Source organism: Aureobasidium subglaciale (assembly GCF_000721755.1).
Source record: "Aureobasidium subglaciale EXF-2481 unplaced genomic scaffold scaffold_32, whole genome shotgun sequence".
In the NCBI taxonomy this organism is placed as follows: domain Eukaryota; kingdom Fungi; phylum Ascomycota; class Dothideomycetes; order Dothideales; family Saccotheciaceae; genus Aureobasidium; species Aureobasidium subglaciale.
Window position 1 is genome coordinate 25,048 of NW_013566963.1, and position 13,904 is coordinate 38,951.

Consider the following 13,904-nt stretch of genomic DNA (forward strand, 5'->3'; position numbering starts at 1 on the left):
GTAGATCTCACCAGATCGGATCGAAGCTTCGAAGCTTTCCCCATTAATGTGGCGCAACGTCAGTGAGCGTCATCTATTGGACGGCAGGAGCGCAAACAAGGACAAGGAATCCTCGGCCGAACTGCCTTCCTACTTCAACTCAACTGCACCCATTTCCTACGCATTCTCCATCCTCTCCTGACCTGCAAACATCGCTTTGACCGCTATACCACAACAATGGCATCCTCGTCGACAGCTCAGATCCCTGGCGAAGCGCCTCCAGCCTACTCCAGAAACGACCCCACTCCTCACAAGACCCGCAATGGAATTCCCCCAGACCATCGCCGCTCCATGGAAGACGAAGCTCGTGAAGTACCCGAAGGCTGGATCAGACAGTACGACCCTCAGAGCAGCCATCAATTCTACGTCGACACGCGCACCGAGCGCGCCATCTGGCACCACCCTTACGATGACGACGAGTACATGGCTTCGCTGGCACCAGAACAACGCGCCCGCATCAGAGGTCTGAGCCGTGTTCCTACAGATGCAGACATCGTCGCTGAGAGCTCCGACGACGATCACGATCCTAGGGGCCCTCCCCAACGTCAAGACTCCAACCCTAGTGGTATGAAGAAGTTCGGCCGTAAAATAAAGGACAAGGTCACTAGCAGCACCCACCCGGAGCGCGAGGCCCAGCGCAAGAAGCGTGCCCAGGAAGAGCAAGAAGCATATAAGCGTCATCTTGCCCTTCGCCAGGCAATGCAGAGGGCTGTCCAGACGGGCGAGCCTCAACTCATTGGCAAGGATCGCGAGGGCCGCGACTGCTACCTCACTCCCCCGCAAGGTGCTCAAGGCTCACGCTACTCTCAGCCCAACGTCCGCACCATCAATCCCTTCGGCCCTCCAATGGGCGGCGGCATGATGGGCGGTGGCATGTACGGTCGTCCGATGGGTGGTTACGGAATGTACGGCCGCCCAGCTTACGGATACTCGCGCCCCTATGGCTATGGTTACGGAGGAGGTCTGGGTTTGCCCATGATGGGAGGTCTCGCCGGTGGCATGCTGCTTGGTGGCTTGATGTTCTAGTAGTTTTCACTCCTCTCATGCACTTTCTGACGACGTAACGAACTATAGCTCAAGAATGATACCCTAATCACATTCCAATCTTTCTTCCTTACCACGAGTCGTCTGAGCCTCCTATCCTTGCTACGGCGTTTCTCTTCTCCCCGGTCGCAGAATACTGTCACACCGTCTCTCCTCGATGATCATCGCAGGGCCCCAGCGAGCTGTAGGAAGGCACAGCTACATTTCGTATCGATGAACGTAGCGCAGGGAGTCGATGACACGAAGCATGTCGATGGTGTTGTTCCAAATTCGAAAATAATGTGATTGAGACAGCTATAAGCGTGACGGCAATTCGCACACGAGAAGGCGGCAAACATATTTCACCAACGATCAATGCACTTTGCCTGACTTGTGCTCGGCTTGATTGCTGATAGTATACATTCTGCAGGATTGCGTCTTCTTTCCATTCGCACTTTCCTTCTCCCCTGATCGATTCCATCTTTGCTTCATGGTCAATTAATTCCTGTTGTTACATTTCCCGCACGAAGATCTGTTCAAGCATTCCGGACTGCTTCAAACCTCGTCATCGTCAGCACCTCCAGCGCCAGCATCTTCCTCGGCAGGCTCGGTCTTGATGGTGACAGTCTGCTTTGAGGGAGTCTCCTCGTCGTCCTCATCGCTATCGGCAGTCATCTTGCGCTTCTTGCCACCCTTGCCCTTCGTGCTCTGGGTCTTAGGGACGGCCTTCTTTCTGGGAGTCTTGGTGGCGGGGGTGTTGGGAGGGGCAACAGTGCCGTTGGTATCGCCGGTGGAGGCAGCGATGTTCTCAGTGAGCTTCTTCTTAGCGACACGCAGCATCTCGCGAGCCGAGTTGGCAGTCTTGGAGCCGCTGACCAGGGAGAGCTTGTCGAAATCGATCTGTAGAAGGAAAGGTGTGTTAGATTGAAGTTCGCCATGTGTGGTTGATGTATTGTGCCTCGATATCAGAGACTTCGATCTTTGGGAGCAACAAGCATTTGCACGCGCTTTTGTGTTTAACACAATGCGCCGAAGATCTGCGAGATGTGGATGTGTCTTACCTTTGGCTCGACCTCGAAGCAAACCCAGGCAAGAGCCAGGTAGCGGTTTTGGCCGTCTGTGAGACCAGTATCCTTGATGTTGGTTGTCATCTTGGATAGTATGAGGTGTTGTTGTTGTTGTTGGTAATTGATTCTGTTAAAGAATTAAAGTCAGATGTGCATCAGATGATGAGATGATGGATGGTTAAGAGACGAACTGCAAGTGGAAGAGGAATACGCAAGATGCGAAGGGTTGAGATGAACGAGGGTGGAGGTTCAACAATGGGCGACAAGTAAGAGAAGTAACAAAACAAGAGGAAGTTGTGATGGGAGAGATCTTGTGATCGAGAAGAGAGTGTTGTCAGTCGTGAATGAAAGAGGATGCAACGCGTCAAAATTTCCGAGATCTGGGTGGAAGATAGAGGAGACTCACTTTCTGGATCGCGCAAGCAACGATTTTGGAGAGTGAGGAAGAGAGAGAGAGAGTTGACTTCTTGCAGATAGAGATAGAGAAACACAATGATGCAAGATGGGAATCTGTTGAGCAATGAGAGTGTGTATGCGTGTTGTTGACAAGAGTTTCCCTCGGCGTGAACTTTGAGACAAGCTCAAATTCACTTCCTCTCTTCTTCACTTCCAGAATCTGACAGGAAAATAGAGCTTCTTCTTGCTTGGACACAGCCTGACCCTCCTATCCAACGACCCAAGACACTCTCCTCGACTGTCCAAATCATCTTCATTAACGTCCGGATCTTTATGGTCCTGTGGGGAGACCAATACGTAGGTTCAATCCGAATCGAGCACCGGACATTCCAACTCACACCAGTGTTTGATGGAGCTAGTTGGCCATATCTCTAAGCTCTCTTGCCCTTCCGGTCATCCCATGCTCGTCCAGTCAAACGTTCGAAGCACGAATCATTGGGGGTTAGACAAAAGAGAGAAGTCCAGAAGTAGCTCTCGTTTGGAAGGTGGGAATTTTAACACCTCTCGAAGTCACTTACTTACTTGACCCCAGCTGTGACTCTAATCCTCCAATCACCTGTGTGATAGACTTTGAATGCATCCTTTGTCCAAGAGGATGTTGCAAAGCCACAAGACAGCCTACGTTGAGTCTGAAGTCGAATTGTCCAATAGGACCAGAGGCTCACCGCTTTGAGAATACAACATCTGCAGTTCGCACAGAATTGGACCAGTGTATAAATGTTCGGATCCAGTTCTCGACGTGTTGAGACCATTCAGTAATCAAGAGAACTTCGGTTGGTCTGTGAGATCATATCAACAAGACCCGACTAGAGGTGGCAGAGTCGCAGATAATTGTAAAAGCGGCATGACGAGCAGAGGTTGTCGTGATTTTATGTCGGTTTTATGCAACTGCGGCAAATTCCCGCCATTCGCAGGTCCGCCTTGTTAGTCGGGCATTGGCACAACTATCACGCATACCAAGTCTCTACATGTCTACCAACCAAGTGAGTGTATCGAATCTCCCAGCAGGCTCCTCAAACTTTAGGTATCCGGCCCCACATACTCTATCGAAATCTCTGAATTGACATTGAAGTGTAGTATTTTTATCTTTCTTTGACTGTGGCACGACAGTGCACTCGGCCGAGTTCTCAGTAGACTGTCTCTCTCATTGGCCAATTTAACGAAAGACGACGCGTCTTTGGCTTCTCAATTCCATGGCACATGTCGACCGTTCAACTCCAACATCGCTATAGTCCAATTGAGTTCAGCTGCACATAGAAGTAGTCGAAGGATTAGCCGCCAATAACTCACAGGATTGTGCAGTATCTGGTGACAGCCATGTCTACAAAGCAAACGGATACCGGCATCTATTAGACAATATCACTGCCGCCAATGCATGTACACAAAAGTAGCTGCATGGGAGATCTGATCGTCCATTTAATGCTGCTGACTGAAATACGAGCCGCGATACAGAGCAACGTTCAAAGCTTAACGGGTCACATCTCATCCTCTGCCAAGAAACTGACCATACCCATTCCTGGTATGGATATAAAGTACCCAGGCGCCCACTCGAATATTGTACACTGAACATCACGGCAAACACATCCATTTAGTACCTAGCCCAGCCTCAATCATGACACTCCCAACATATTCAGATACGACAATCAGCAGAAAGACAGCTTGGTCTGGAAAAGTCCTGATACCACTATGGACGCTCCAGATCGCGGCGAGTTTCTTGAACATCGTCAGCTACTGCATGTATCTATCGCAATACCAGGACGACAGTCACTGGTCTAACATTGAAATAAAGTTCGTAACATCTTTGACTCTTCCATGATACCTTTGAACAAGCTTGCTGATCATGAAATAGCAAAAGCACCAAGACCTTCTCATACATCTCAGCAGTGATTCTTATCTTTCTTTGGGCTCTTGCTCTCTTCATGATCGTCTTCCAGATTGTCAGATTTCACAAGAAGAATCTTCCCGCAAAGACGATGCTTACAATGCAAACCATACTCTTCGTCTTCTCTGTCATTTGTTTCGCCCTGGAACTCCTTGGAATCTTTGTTCTTACAGGTGGATACAAGACGATTCTGGATTTCTTCGGATCCGGCTTTGCAATGTGCGTCCAAGTCCAAAGCGTTTTTCATAACTCCATATACTGACTGTGTGACAGGTTCTTCTTCCTGGGTACATTCATTTATACAAGCGTCATTCATCGCAGACGTAAGTTGGCAAAGAGAGCATCGAAGAATTCGTACGGCATGCAAAACTATGATGAAGAAGCTGTTCCCTCCAAGAACAACACCAAAGTCAGTACGGTTGAATAGTTGTGCAGGAGAAGGAGTCGCGATCATGATCAAGGCCCATCACACAATTCTCGGGAGCCGAGAAGTACTGTTGACGAAGCCACAAGACAGTTTGTAATCAATGAGGAACATTATCCAATCATAATGCGTGACCGCCTGATTCCATCACTACCATCTAAAAAGACGCATGTATCCTGACACACATGTCGGGATTGGGGGTATATGAACGACACACTGACAACAAAAATCGAGAGCATCTCTATCTCTAAGCTTCAGAGCCCTTGGGTCTGACATCACTCATCTCGACTGACTCGTGAGTCTGACTTGGTATCAGTTTACCATTACGAGTCTTCAGGTTTCCGTAGAGTCCAAGTTTGGTTTCCGTAATCCATTCGCGCAGCTTGATGAGGAAATGGACAACGGTAAAGATGACAACGGCAGCAGCCAGAATACCGATGCAAGCACCAGCAATCAAGCCCTTTCCATTCTTGCTATCAAGGTTGTCAGTATCTTCTTCACTTCCATGCCAGGACAGATACTCACGGATCGAGGAAAGGGTAGACGTAGAAGTTCTGCGTCGAGTGGGTGAGGTAGGCGAGACCAAGATACAGAGCTAGCAAGACGACGAGAGGTACAATGTTGAACCAAGGATGCGGAAGCGTGCGTGGAAAAACAATCTCAACAAAGGCCATGACAGAGTTGAGTGCATGCTGGGAGATGTTGGACCAAGCAGTCCACTCATTAGAAAAAGCTCCGTATGCAAGCGCGCCCCAGAACACGGCTACAGAATCGATTAGCACTGCGTAAGCCATGGAAAAAACAACCTCATTGAACACTTGCCTGTCACAATGAATGGAAAGACCGTGATGGTAGCGTAGAAGACAGAATGTAGCCATTGCAGCGATCTAGGCCATCTTTGCAACCACGACTCTCCATAGAGCCAGAAACTCGCCGAATGTGCGCAAGATACAGCGTAATAGAATGCGAGTCCCCAATAGCCAAGTACAGTAAAATAGCTAAACGACTGGCCGGCCGCTTTGCCTGAATGGCCCAAGTTGATGAAAAGGACTATGAAGGCATAGAATGCGACGAGCCCACGCCAGATCGCCAGTTGAAGAGGCGAGAGAAACCACGAATTCGCAAAGCGCGAGGTGTATTCATTGGTTATGGCAACGCGGTAGGGCTCACGAACCCGTCGGTTAAACATTATTTCGCTGCAGCTCCAGATAATCGAGTCCAGTCAATGTATATTCAAAGCCTTGCAAGCAATGAAAAGATGAAATGCTTTCACCAGTACAAGGAATGTTTTGTTGAATCAGAAGAAAAAATGCGTCGTGCTCAGAAGAAATTAGACAACAATTATCGGGGCACGGTAAGCGATCAACGAGCGGCAAGCGATCACTTTATCATATGAACGTAAATAGAGTAACGCCCGGCCTGGAAGCCTTAATTTTTTGGCATCTAGTTCTAGGTTGCGACGACAGTTTTGGTCATCAGATACGACCGCATTTCGAATACTGAAACACATGTTTTACTTGTTATAGCTACCAGCAAAGTGCCGGCTTCGTGTGGGTGAGTGCGGACGGGTCGCCGGGTGTGAAGATCATCTGCGAACTTTGCTCAACACATTCACCAATACACCCTCAAGATACGTGTAGGAGACTGCTAAATAATTTTGCAGGCATGCAGAGCGATAGTGTCCGTTGTCGAGGCACAGAAATTGGCGTAGCGTCTTCGAGGGCGCAGCGGGCCGTTGAGTAAACCGTCATAGGCAAGTCACCATGTCTCATCTGTGTTCTTTTGCCGTATCGTCTTCATGAGCGATCTTTCATGAGACCGCAAAGCGTGCAACACCACCACTTGTGCTCGACGAAGGTGCCGCACTCACGACAAAGCCATCCTGGTGTTCGTTCCTTGGGTGTCTTCTTCTCCCCGAGCGTAGTATGCGTGCCGTCCTTGCGAACAACGTTGGTGGAGCCAGAGGTCTGGGCCATGAAGGCCGGACGCTCACCACCGCAAGCATCACAAACGAGATATGTCTGTAAGTTGATGCAGGTGCATCTCCGGCACGTCCAGCTGTTGTCAGGCACGGACGGCGTATGCGTCTTGGGCGGCCTGGCTAGTACTTCATCTTCATCATCCTGCGTCAAATCAATGAATGGCGTACCTTTTCTAGCAACTGCCTCAAGTGATCCTTTTGTCAACGGAGGCGGCTGTTCGAGAATCTGAACGTCCTCGTGGTCTACTGATAGTGGACATTTTCGAGATCGGCGACCCTTCAGACTCTCTTGTAATGCCCACCTCATCTGTTCTTCCTCACTTCGTGACATATCGTTGTCGAACAAGTCTGAACCGGGTGCGGCGAGTCCATGTTCCTTAGACCATGTCAAGCCACCAGTAGGCGAAGGTGTACTGAACGTGCCCTTCATCTTCTGAGCTTCTTCTTCCTCGATCAAGTCGAATAAGGCCTCTGCAATGGCACGATTGTTAGCGTCGTCTTCCTCCGCCTTAGTCTTGAAGGTGTGTCTGCCAGCTTGTTGCGCCAGATTGTCGGCTTGGGCAGTACCAGATGCACAACCGCGATCGATTGTGGCCCTTCGATCTGCTGCGTCCGCCAGAATTTTACGCAGATCTGTTCCTTGAGGTGCTCTTTTCCCTCCAACCGTCCTACCAGATCCCTTCTGAAGTACACGGCGGTTCTCTGCGTTTGCGCGTGCCAATCTCCTCATCTCATGCTGTGGAGGCACGGGACCACCACCCAATTTCTTGCCACCAGTCAGGAAACCTTCACCAGTGTACCCCCTGAGGACCAACGTTTCGTGATCATCTCTCAACTCATCCCAGAGGGCGTGGAAGTTCGAGTCGTGGTCGCCAAAGATGATGTGCGAGAGCTCATGCAAAAGCGTGTCGACGCATTGCTCGATTGGGAGGAATGTGCCCGGATTATGAGTGTACCGTAGACGCACACAAATCTTGAACGTCTTGTTGATGTTCAAACCCAGCAGACGCTCATCATCTGGCAGAAACTCACTTAAAACCTTGACCTTCCAGGAGCGCTTTCTCATCAGCGGCTTAACTAGAGAAGCTATCTTTCGCAGGCGAATCAAGGCCTCTTCCGGTTGCGGGCAGTCCATGAGATGTTCGTAGGAGCCAAAGAGCGCATCATGTTCTTGGAAGGACGATGCATATGACTTTTTGTGATTTGAGGGGCCGCCAACTTGGATATTGCCTTGACGCGGAAACATTCTGAGCTTTGTGTTCGAGAGCGTCTCCGTGATAAAGGACGACGTAGGAGAGTTGGGGAAGTGAATATCGCGAAATCCAGAATGCTAGTGCAGGATTGCGCCTACGGTTTGATCAGTGATGGTCGCAGGGTGATCTCGTAGCTTGTGAACGTCCTGAAGGTTTCATCACGCTGAAGCAACTGTTCGTGTCGGGAATTATGGTGAGACAGAGACAGGGTGGGCACTTTGTTGCAGAGACGACGAGTGACTTCGTCAGCAGTGGCGAGGCCACAGCACACACAACCTAGATGGAAGGCGCGCCAAGACGCCTACGACGAGAGATTGCGTATTGAATCAATCTCCTCCATCATAATTTACGATCTGACTTACGGATCCTTGACCGGATTTGATGCTTGAGAGCACATATCATAGGGAGAGAAGAACTAGAAATCAATGTAGAGTGTTGGTGATGAGGGACGAGGTCCGAGCCTTCGTCATGGAGACAAGCACTCGGCATAGTTTCCCTAGCAGAGACCCCGCATCATACCATGACGGTGTTTTTTGATCTTGGTTGCGAGACCTTCGACACCTTTAACGTGACCATTCCGAAGACAACAACCGCCATACAAAACATGACTGATGCGCAGTTCATATTCGACTCGGCGCGGCAACAGTACAATGAGTTCGCAGGCGGCCTAGAAAGACACTTTGAAAGCGTCGCTACACAGCTCAAAGACTGGTTACCCGAGCAAATGCGACCTCGTCCGCCACCACCACCACCACCTTCTCGATTTCTCACACCCGCCACATACTGGAATCAAGTCAACCGGTGGGTGGCTCGAAACACTGCACTAAGCGCCGGTATTCTCGCTTTCGTGGGTACCGGTGCCGTGCTTGTCTTCATACAGAGAACGACACATGTGAAGAAGAGAAGAGCTAGGAAGTCAAATAATGGTGCCCGAACGGAGGCTGTTGGTATGTCGAGACTATACTGTGCACTTATAATAGCACAAGGATGCTGACATGGGGGTCGTAGTCCTTGCTGGTTCTCCGACATCACCCTTGACTACCGCTATCGCTATGGATCTCGAGCGTCGTGGTTTCATCGTCTATGTTGTTACGGGAACCAAAGAAGACGAGGAACATCTTCGCAAGCAATCGCGTGCAGATGTTCTTCCGTTTGACCTTGATCTTATTCATGTGAGTGCCCTGTCAGCATCAAAACCTCACAGCATTCCTTGACTGACACAGTATCAGCCTGACAGAGCCGAAGGCCAGATGCAACGCTTCCATCATTTCCTGTCTCGCCATCACCATGCCTTTGACGGTGCCTCTGCTCACCGCCTGACGCTAGCAGGTGTGATTCTCGTTCCAGACATTTCATCAGTAACTGTCGGATCCATTGCGCAACTCTCACCCGAAGCATGGTCGACTGCGCTGAACGCCAAAGTTTTGCACACCATCACGGTTGCAAAGTACATGCTCCCACTAGTTACCGAATTCAAGAGTAGGGTACTCATCCTCACACCAAACGTGGTTTCATCATTGCGACCTCCATATCGCGCGGTTGAGAGCACAGTATCTTCTGCGATTGGTGCTTTTGCTGCTTCGTTGTCATCAGAACTCAGCCTCCAAGGATTACACGCTTGTCATTTCAAGCTCGGAAATATCGAAATTGCAGGTAGCAAACACAAAAGAGAAGAGGGTAAGAAAAGCAGGGGCACACCGGGTACATCAATACGAAAACTCCACGAGGCAATCTTCGATGCGTTACACAGCAGCAACCCTAGTCGCACATGGCACGTTGGCAGGGGCAGCTTGATATACGACTTCATCGGGTCATGGATTCCTAGTGGAGTTGTGGGTTGGATGATGGGATTGCAGCATGTCGCAACAAACGAAGATCAGCGCACTCCTGAACCAGAGGACTCGTCGAGTGATCGATCTATCACTTGGGAAAAGGTTTGAGGGCAGTGGTCGGGTAACATCCTTCTATCCAGGCTCAGTGACTGTGCTTGCGCGGAGCAGCAGGTGCTTTCTCGGGTGAACGAAGACCGCGGATGGATGTGGTAGTTAACGGACAGGAGATATTGATGATATAGTTTTAGAGACGACCAAGTTCGGAAGGCGGGTCCCAGACGCAGGGACGCTCAGCAGTCCGTCCGGCTGTAACGTTGCAACGGCAGTACCAGTCGTAAGATGACGACCAAGGACATGATCATTCTATTCTCGAACAACTCTGTGTTTGTATGGTGAAGTTCCTGATCATCTGCACCGAAGTGGCCTTTTCAGGGGTAATTGTTGACAGTGTGACTGCGCACGCGAAAGTCTTGTCAACCCAAAACAAAAGTGGGGTTGAAGCCGAGGCTCAAGACATCCAAGCCACTATCTGAGGATGCGGAATAATTAGGACAAGTATTCATCGATCATTCAAGCATGGCCAATGCAAGCGAAAGACAGTTGCTCAGCCTGAGAATTGACGTGGGAAGATGAGTCGGGGGACAGCGGAAGAGATTGGAGCGGCGATTATTGCTACGCGGGCGATGCAACTAAAACAGACATTGCACCAAACGGGCAGAGGGATAAATGATAGAGAGATGCCCTGAGGGCCAAAGCACAGCAGCAAGACCGTTTTCAAGGGTCCCGTAACAAAGCCATAGCGGCGTCGCAAAGATCCACTCGTGTATTGCAGTAACTCAGTAGAGTCACGGGGACGACCATGTTACTGGTCTTGGTAGATTTGACTAGCCTAATCAACGCATCGTATTCACAGCCGTCGTCGCTTGTGTGCTGTTTCCCATCCGTCTGTTCGCATTCTCTGCACTGTAGCCAGTACGTCTTGTGTTTGTGCTACTCATACTCTACACGCTCCTTTGCATCCACGCGGCGACCTTGATAGCGTCTCATCGCCACGCTCTTGGCTCCACGGCAATTGATCTTCATCTCCCAATTCCACTCCTTTCTAACTGCACACCCCGCGTATACGACGAATTAGCCAGCATCCTAGTTTGCCTGTCCCTTTACGCAATTGTTCTATTCCGACGACGATTGATTCGTTCTGTGCAGCAGCACTGGGCGCCGGCGACACATATCCCTGCAGGAAATCAACACCCTTACCGACCACTTTACAGGCTAACCAATTAACACTTTCTGGAAAGGCAATTAATTTGGGACCCCACTCATTCCTTGCCAACCATGGCCAAGCGACCTCAAAACCTCGATCTGAGCGGCCTTCGAGGTCACGACCGCCTTTCTAGTCGCTCTCGCCCAAACTTCCACATGGACCTGCCGTCGCCTCGAGCTGGTGAAATTCCGCCAGCACTCTCTCCGCTCGATGCGTTCGCCCTGCATTCGCGCACTCTGGCTAAGAAGCTGGAGGAAAGCTCAAAGGCTGGAAGACGTATGAGCAGGCTGCCACACCAGGACATTGCCGACGAACTCGCAAAACGACCCGGTTACTTTAGATCCGTCTCGAGCGGCGTAGAGAGTCTGTACGACGACGATCAAGAGGAGGACGACTTTGATGAAGACGAAGCGCGATACCAACCACCCCGACTGCAGGCCCAGACGCCCAATGGTGCTGTTTACCGACCAGTATCGCACTATCCTATGCTAGGAAATGTTGTTCGTGACGACCAAGATGTTCCCAGTGTACCGACGCCCATCCAGGAGGCCGAGACGGAACGAGACACGAAAGGATACTTCGGCATCGAGGTGCCGCGCTCTTCCTCCCCCGAGCCATTCGACTCTAGGAATATCAAAACCGACGATGCTTCTCCAGCGTTGCCCAGTCTGACTAGCAGTATTGACTCAATACAATCATCGCAACCGAGGACTTTGACCAACGAGTCGTCCAGGAGACAGGATAACAACCTGGCACCGCCCCGGTCGCCTAACCATCCGAGATCAGCTCGCAGTATAGCCAGTATCAGGTCCGTGATTGATAGTGCCGAGGAGGACAATGGCAGTCCTTCTGGCTCGCTTGAGGTTGGTCCGTCAAAGAAAATGCGCACCCCCTTTAGTCCGGAAATGCTGCCTGTGTCTCTCTCACCATCCGCCCTGTCTGAATACTCAGTGTCCTCGGATTTACCTCGCCCAAGTTTCAACTTTTCTAGACCTCGTAGCAGCTCAGTGGCTCGCTCAGTCGCGGAGAACAATTTGACAGTCGATTCAAATCGTGCTGCGGAACGCCAGGGCTCCAACGATTCTTCCGTGTCTCAAACTGCCAGAAGCGCACACTCAACACAAACGATGCGCATGAGAAATCCAATCGAGCGTCAGAACTCAGACAGCGCGACAGACATTTCGGGTGCTCTGTCAGACAGAGATGGCTTTAGCGGTGAGGAGACACCAGTTGTTCACCCCGGACCTGGCGCACCTTCATATGTTTATTCCAAGTACTCGCTTCCCCGAGGACGCATGCTCGATCGTGACTCGCTAGAAGCAAGAGCCTCATGGGCCCAGCACCAATTCAAATGGGAGCAGCAGCCTGTAGGATTGGAGCCGAAGATCGTCGAGAGTCCTCTGCCCAGTCCGAATCTTGACAACCCAAGGCTCGGTCTCGGACCTAGCACACCACGTGGACAAAGCCCGGCATCGGGGCCGAATCGTAACAGGTCGACTGAACGTCCAACGCCCTCGCCCAGCCGATTGACCAAAAAGCCCCCTCCCTCGATTGCGTCTGAAAGTACTGGTCGCACTATCAGAGCAGGTGCGCATGTTAGAAACAGTCCATCTGCCGATATAGCTGGTCTATCTCCTGAGCAGCATCTCGAGAAAGGCATCGAGTGTCATTCCTCAGGCTCTTTGAGTAAATCTACATATCATCTACGCTTGGCCGCCAGGGCTGGGCTCCCAACGGCAATGCTTCTATATGCCCTTGCGTGTCGACATGGATGGGGTATGCGCCCCAACCAAGCTGAGGGTGTTTCATGGCTCAGACGTGCGGTCGATTCAGCTGGAGTTGAATTTATCGAAGACGGAACTACGGATGGCTCGCAAGCAGTATCTAAAGAGCAGAAAGCTCGCAAAGCCCAGTTCGCGCTTGCCATTTATGAACTTGGCATGTCGTATATGAACGGTTGGGGTATACCCAAAGACAAGCCGCTCGCAGTCAGATGCTTCGAGATCGCTGGAAGCTGGGGCGATACAGATGCTCTCGCCGAAGCAGGATTCTGTTACACTCAGGGCGTTGGTTGCAGGAAAGATCTCAAGAAAGCCGCAGAGTTTTATCGTCAGGCTGCCGACAAGGGTATGAGCATGGCGGGTAACAGCTGGTATGTTGACATGATCAGAGATCAGCACCTACACTCGACTAACGACTTGACAGGATTTACAAGCCCAAATACATGCCGGATCCACCACCCCGGGAGGAAACTCCTGAGCCTGTGAAGAAATCACGCGGCAGGTCCAGAACCCTCTTCGGTCGCAAGAAGGCGCCAGTAGAGTCGTAGTGCCTGTTTTCACGGCGCCAGACAGGCCGTGCGTTTCATTCATACCTGGGCATTGGAAGCAATGCTTCCTCTGTTCATTATCACCATCTTCTTTTGCGTCCTAGTGACAATTTTCTGGCTTCACTGTACATACTATCTTGCCGACATTGGTTTCTTACACATGGCTGAAAGGAGGGCGTTGGGAGAGGAAAGGCTGACCGAGAGCAAATGGGTTTGCCTATCCGGACAGAAGCAGGAGTTGCAGAGCCTCGAACAGAGGACTAATGTTTATTCTATTAGGTTGTTCCCATCACAATACAAAACTATGGCGATGGTTCAAAAAGTCGGCTCCTTTCCCGTATTGTCAGGATATTT

The 13,904-nt window shown here is 50.6% G+C and overlaps 7 protein-coding genes across 7 annotated transcripts; 4 read left to right on the forward strand and 3 right to left on the reverse strand.

The window, feature by feature from the left end:
- Positions 1 to 54: 54 nt before the first annotated feature.
- Positions 55 to 1,160, forward strand: AUEXF2481DRAFT_44322 (uncharacterized protein). Its single transcript, XM_013484180.1, has one exon. The coding sequence runs from the start codon at positions 217 to 219 to the stop codon at positions 1,063 to 1,065; it is 849 nt and encodes a 282-aa protein (XP_013339634.1). The 5' UTR covers positions 55 to 216; the 3' UTR covers positions 1,066 to 1,160.
- Positions 1,161 to 1,617: 457 nt separating this feature from the next.
- AUEXF2481DRAFT_8749 (uncharacterized protein) lies at positions 1,618 to 2,213 on the reverse strand (the record flags this gene model as incomplete). The annotated part of the gene is made up of 2 exons (XM_013484150.1): positions 1,618 to 1,962; positions 2,124 to 2,213. 2 exons carry the CDS (start codon positions 2,211 to 2,213, stop codon positions 1,618 to 1,620), a joined length of 435 nt encoding a protein of 144 aa, XP_013339604.1.
- A 1,574-nt stretch (positions 2,214 to 3,787) lies between these two features.
- On the forward strand, positions 3,788 to 5,174 carry AUEXF2481DRAFT_92332 (uncharacterized protein). Its single transcript, XM_013484237.1, has 3 exons — positions 3,788 to 4,373; positions 4,435 to 4,686; positions 4,741 to 5,174. Exons 1-3 carry the CDS (start codon positions 4,198 to 4,200, stop codon positions 4,892 to 4,894), a joined length of 582 nt encoding a protein of 193 aa, XP_013339691.1. The 5' UTR covers positions 3,788 to 4,197; the 3' UTR covers positions 4,895 to 5,174.
- On the reverse strand, positions 4,674 to 6,218 carry AUEXF2481DRAFT_92333 (uncharacterized protein). Its single transcript, XM_013484238.1, has 4 exons — positions 5,714 to 6,218; positions 5,417 to 5,654; positions 4,741 to 5,364; positions 4,674 to 4,686 (listed from the first exon to the last, which is right to left on the reverse strand). Exons 1-3 carry the CDS (start codon positions 6,078 to 6,080, stop codon positions 5,139 to 5,141), a joined length of 831 nt encoding a protein of 276 aa, XP_013339692.1. The 5' UTR covers positions 6,081 to 6,218; the 3' UTR covers positions 4,674 to 4,686; positions 4,741 to 5,138.
- Positions 6,219 to 6,298: 80 nt separating this feature from the next.
- On the reverse strand, positions 6,299 to 7,943 carry AUEXF2481DRAFT_44326 (uncharacterized protein). The gene has a single exon (XM_013484181.1). It carries the CDS (start codon positions 7,936 to 7,938, stop codon positions 6,688 to 6,690), a length of 1,251 nt encoding a protein of 416 aa, XP_013339635.1. The 5' UTR covers positions 7,939 to 7,943; the 3' UTR covers positions 6,299 to 6,687.
- Positions 7,944 to 8,645: 702 nt separating this feature from the next.
- Positions 8,646 to 10,065, forward strand: AUEXF2481DRAFT_8753 (uncharacterized protein; the record flags this gene model as incomplete). Its single annotated transcript, XM_013484151.1, has 3 exons — positions 8,646 to 9,072; positions 9,134 to 9,297; positions 9,355 to 10,065. 3 exons carry the CDS (start codon positions 8,646 to 8,648, stop codon positions 10,063 to 10,065), a joined length of 1,302 nt encoding a protein of 433 aa, XP_013339605.1.
- Positions 10,066 to 11,292: 1,227 nt separating this feature from the next.
- On the forward strand, positions 11,293 to 13,550 carry AUEXF2481DRAFT_33281 (uncharacterized protein; the record flags this gene model as incomplete). The annotated part of the gene is made up of 2 exons (XM_013484164.1): positions 11,293 to 13,373; positions 13,427 to 13,550. The coding sequence occupies 2 exons, from the start codon at positions 11,293 to 11,295 to the stop codon at positions 13,548 to 13,550; spliced, it is 2,205 nt and encodes a 734-aa protein (XP_013339618.1).
- Between the last annotated feature and the right edge of the window lie 354 nt (positions 13,551 to 13,904).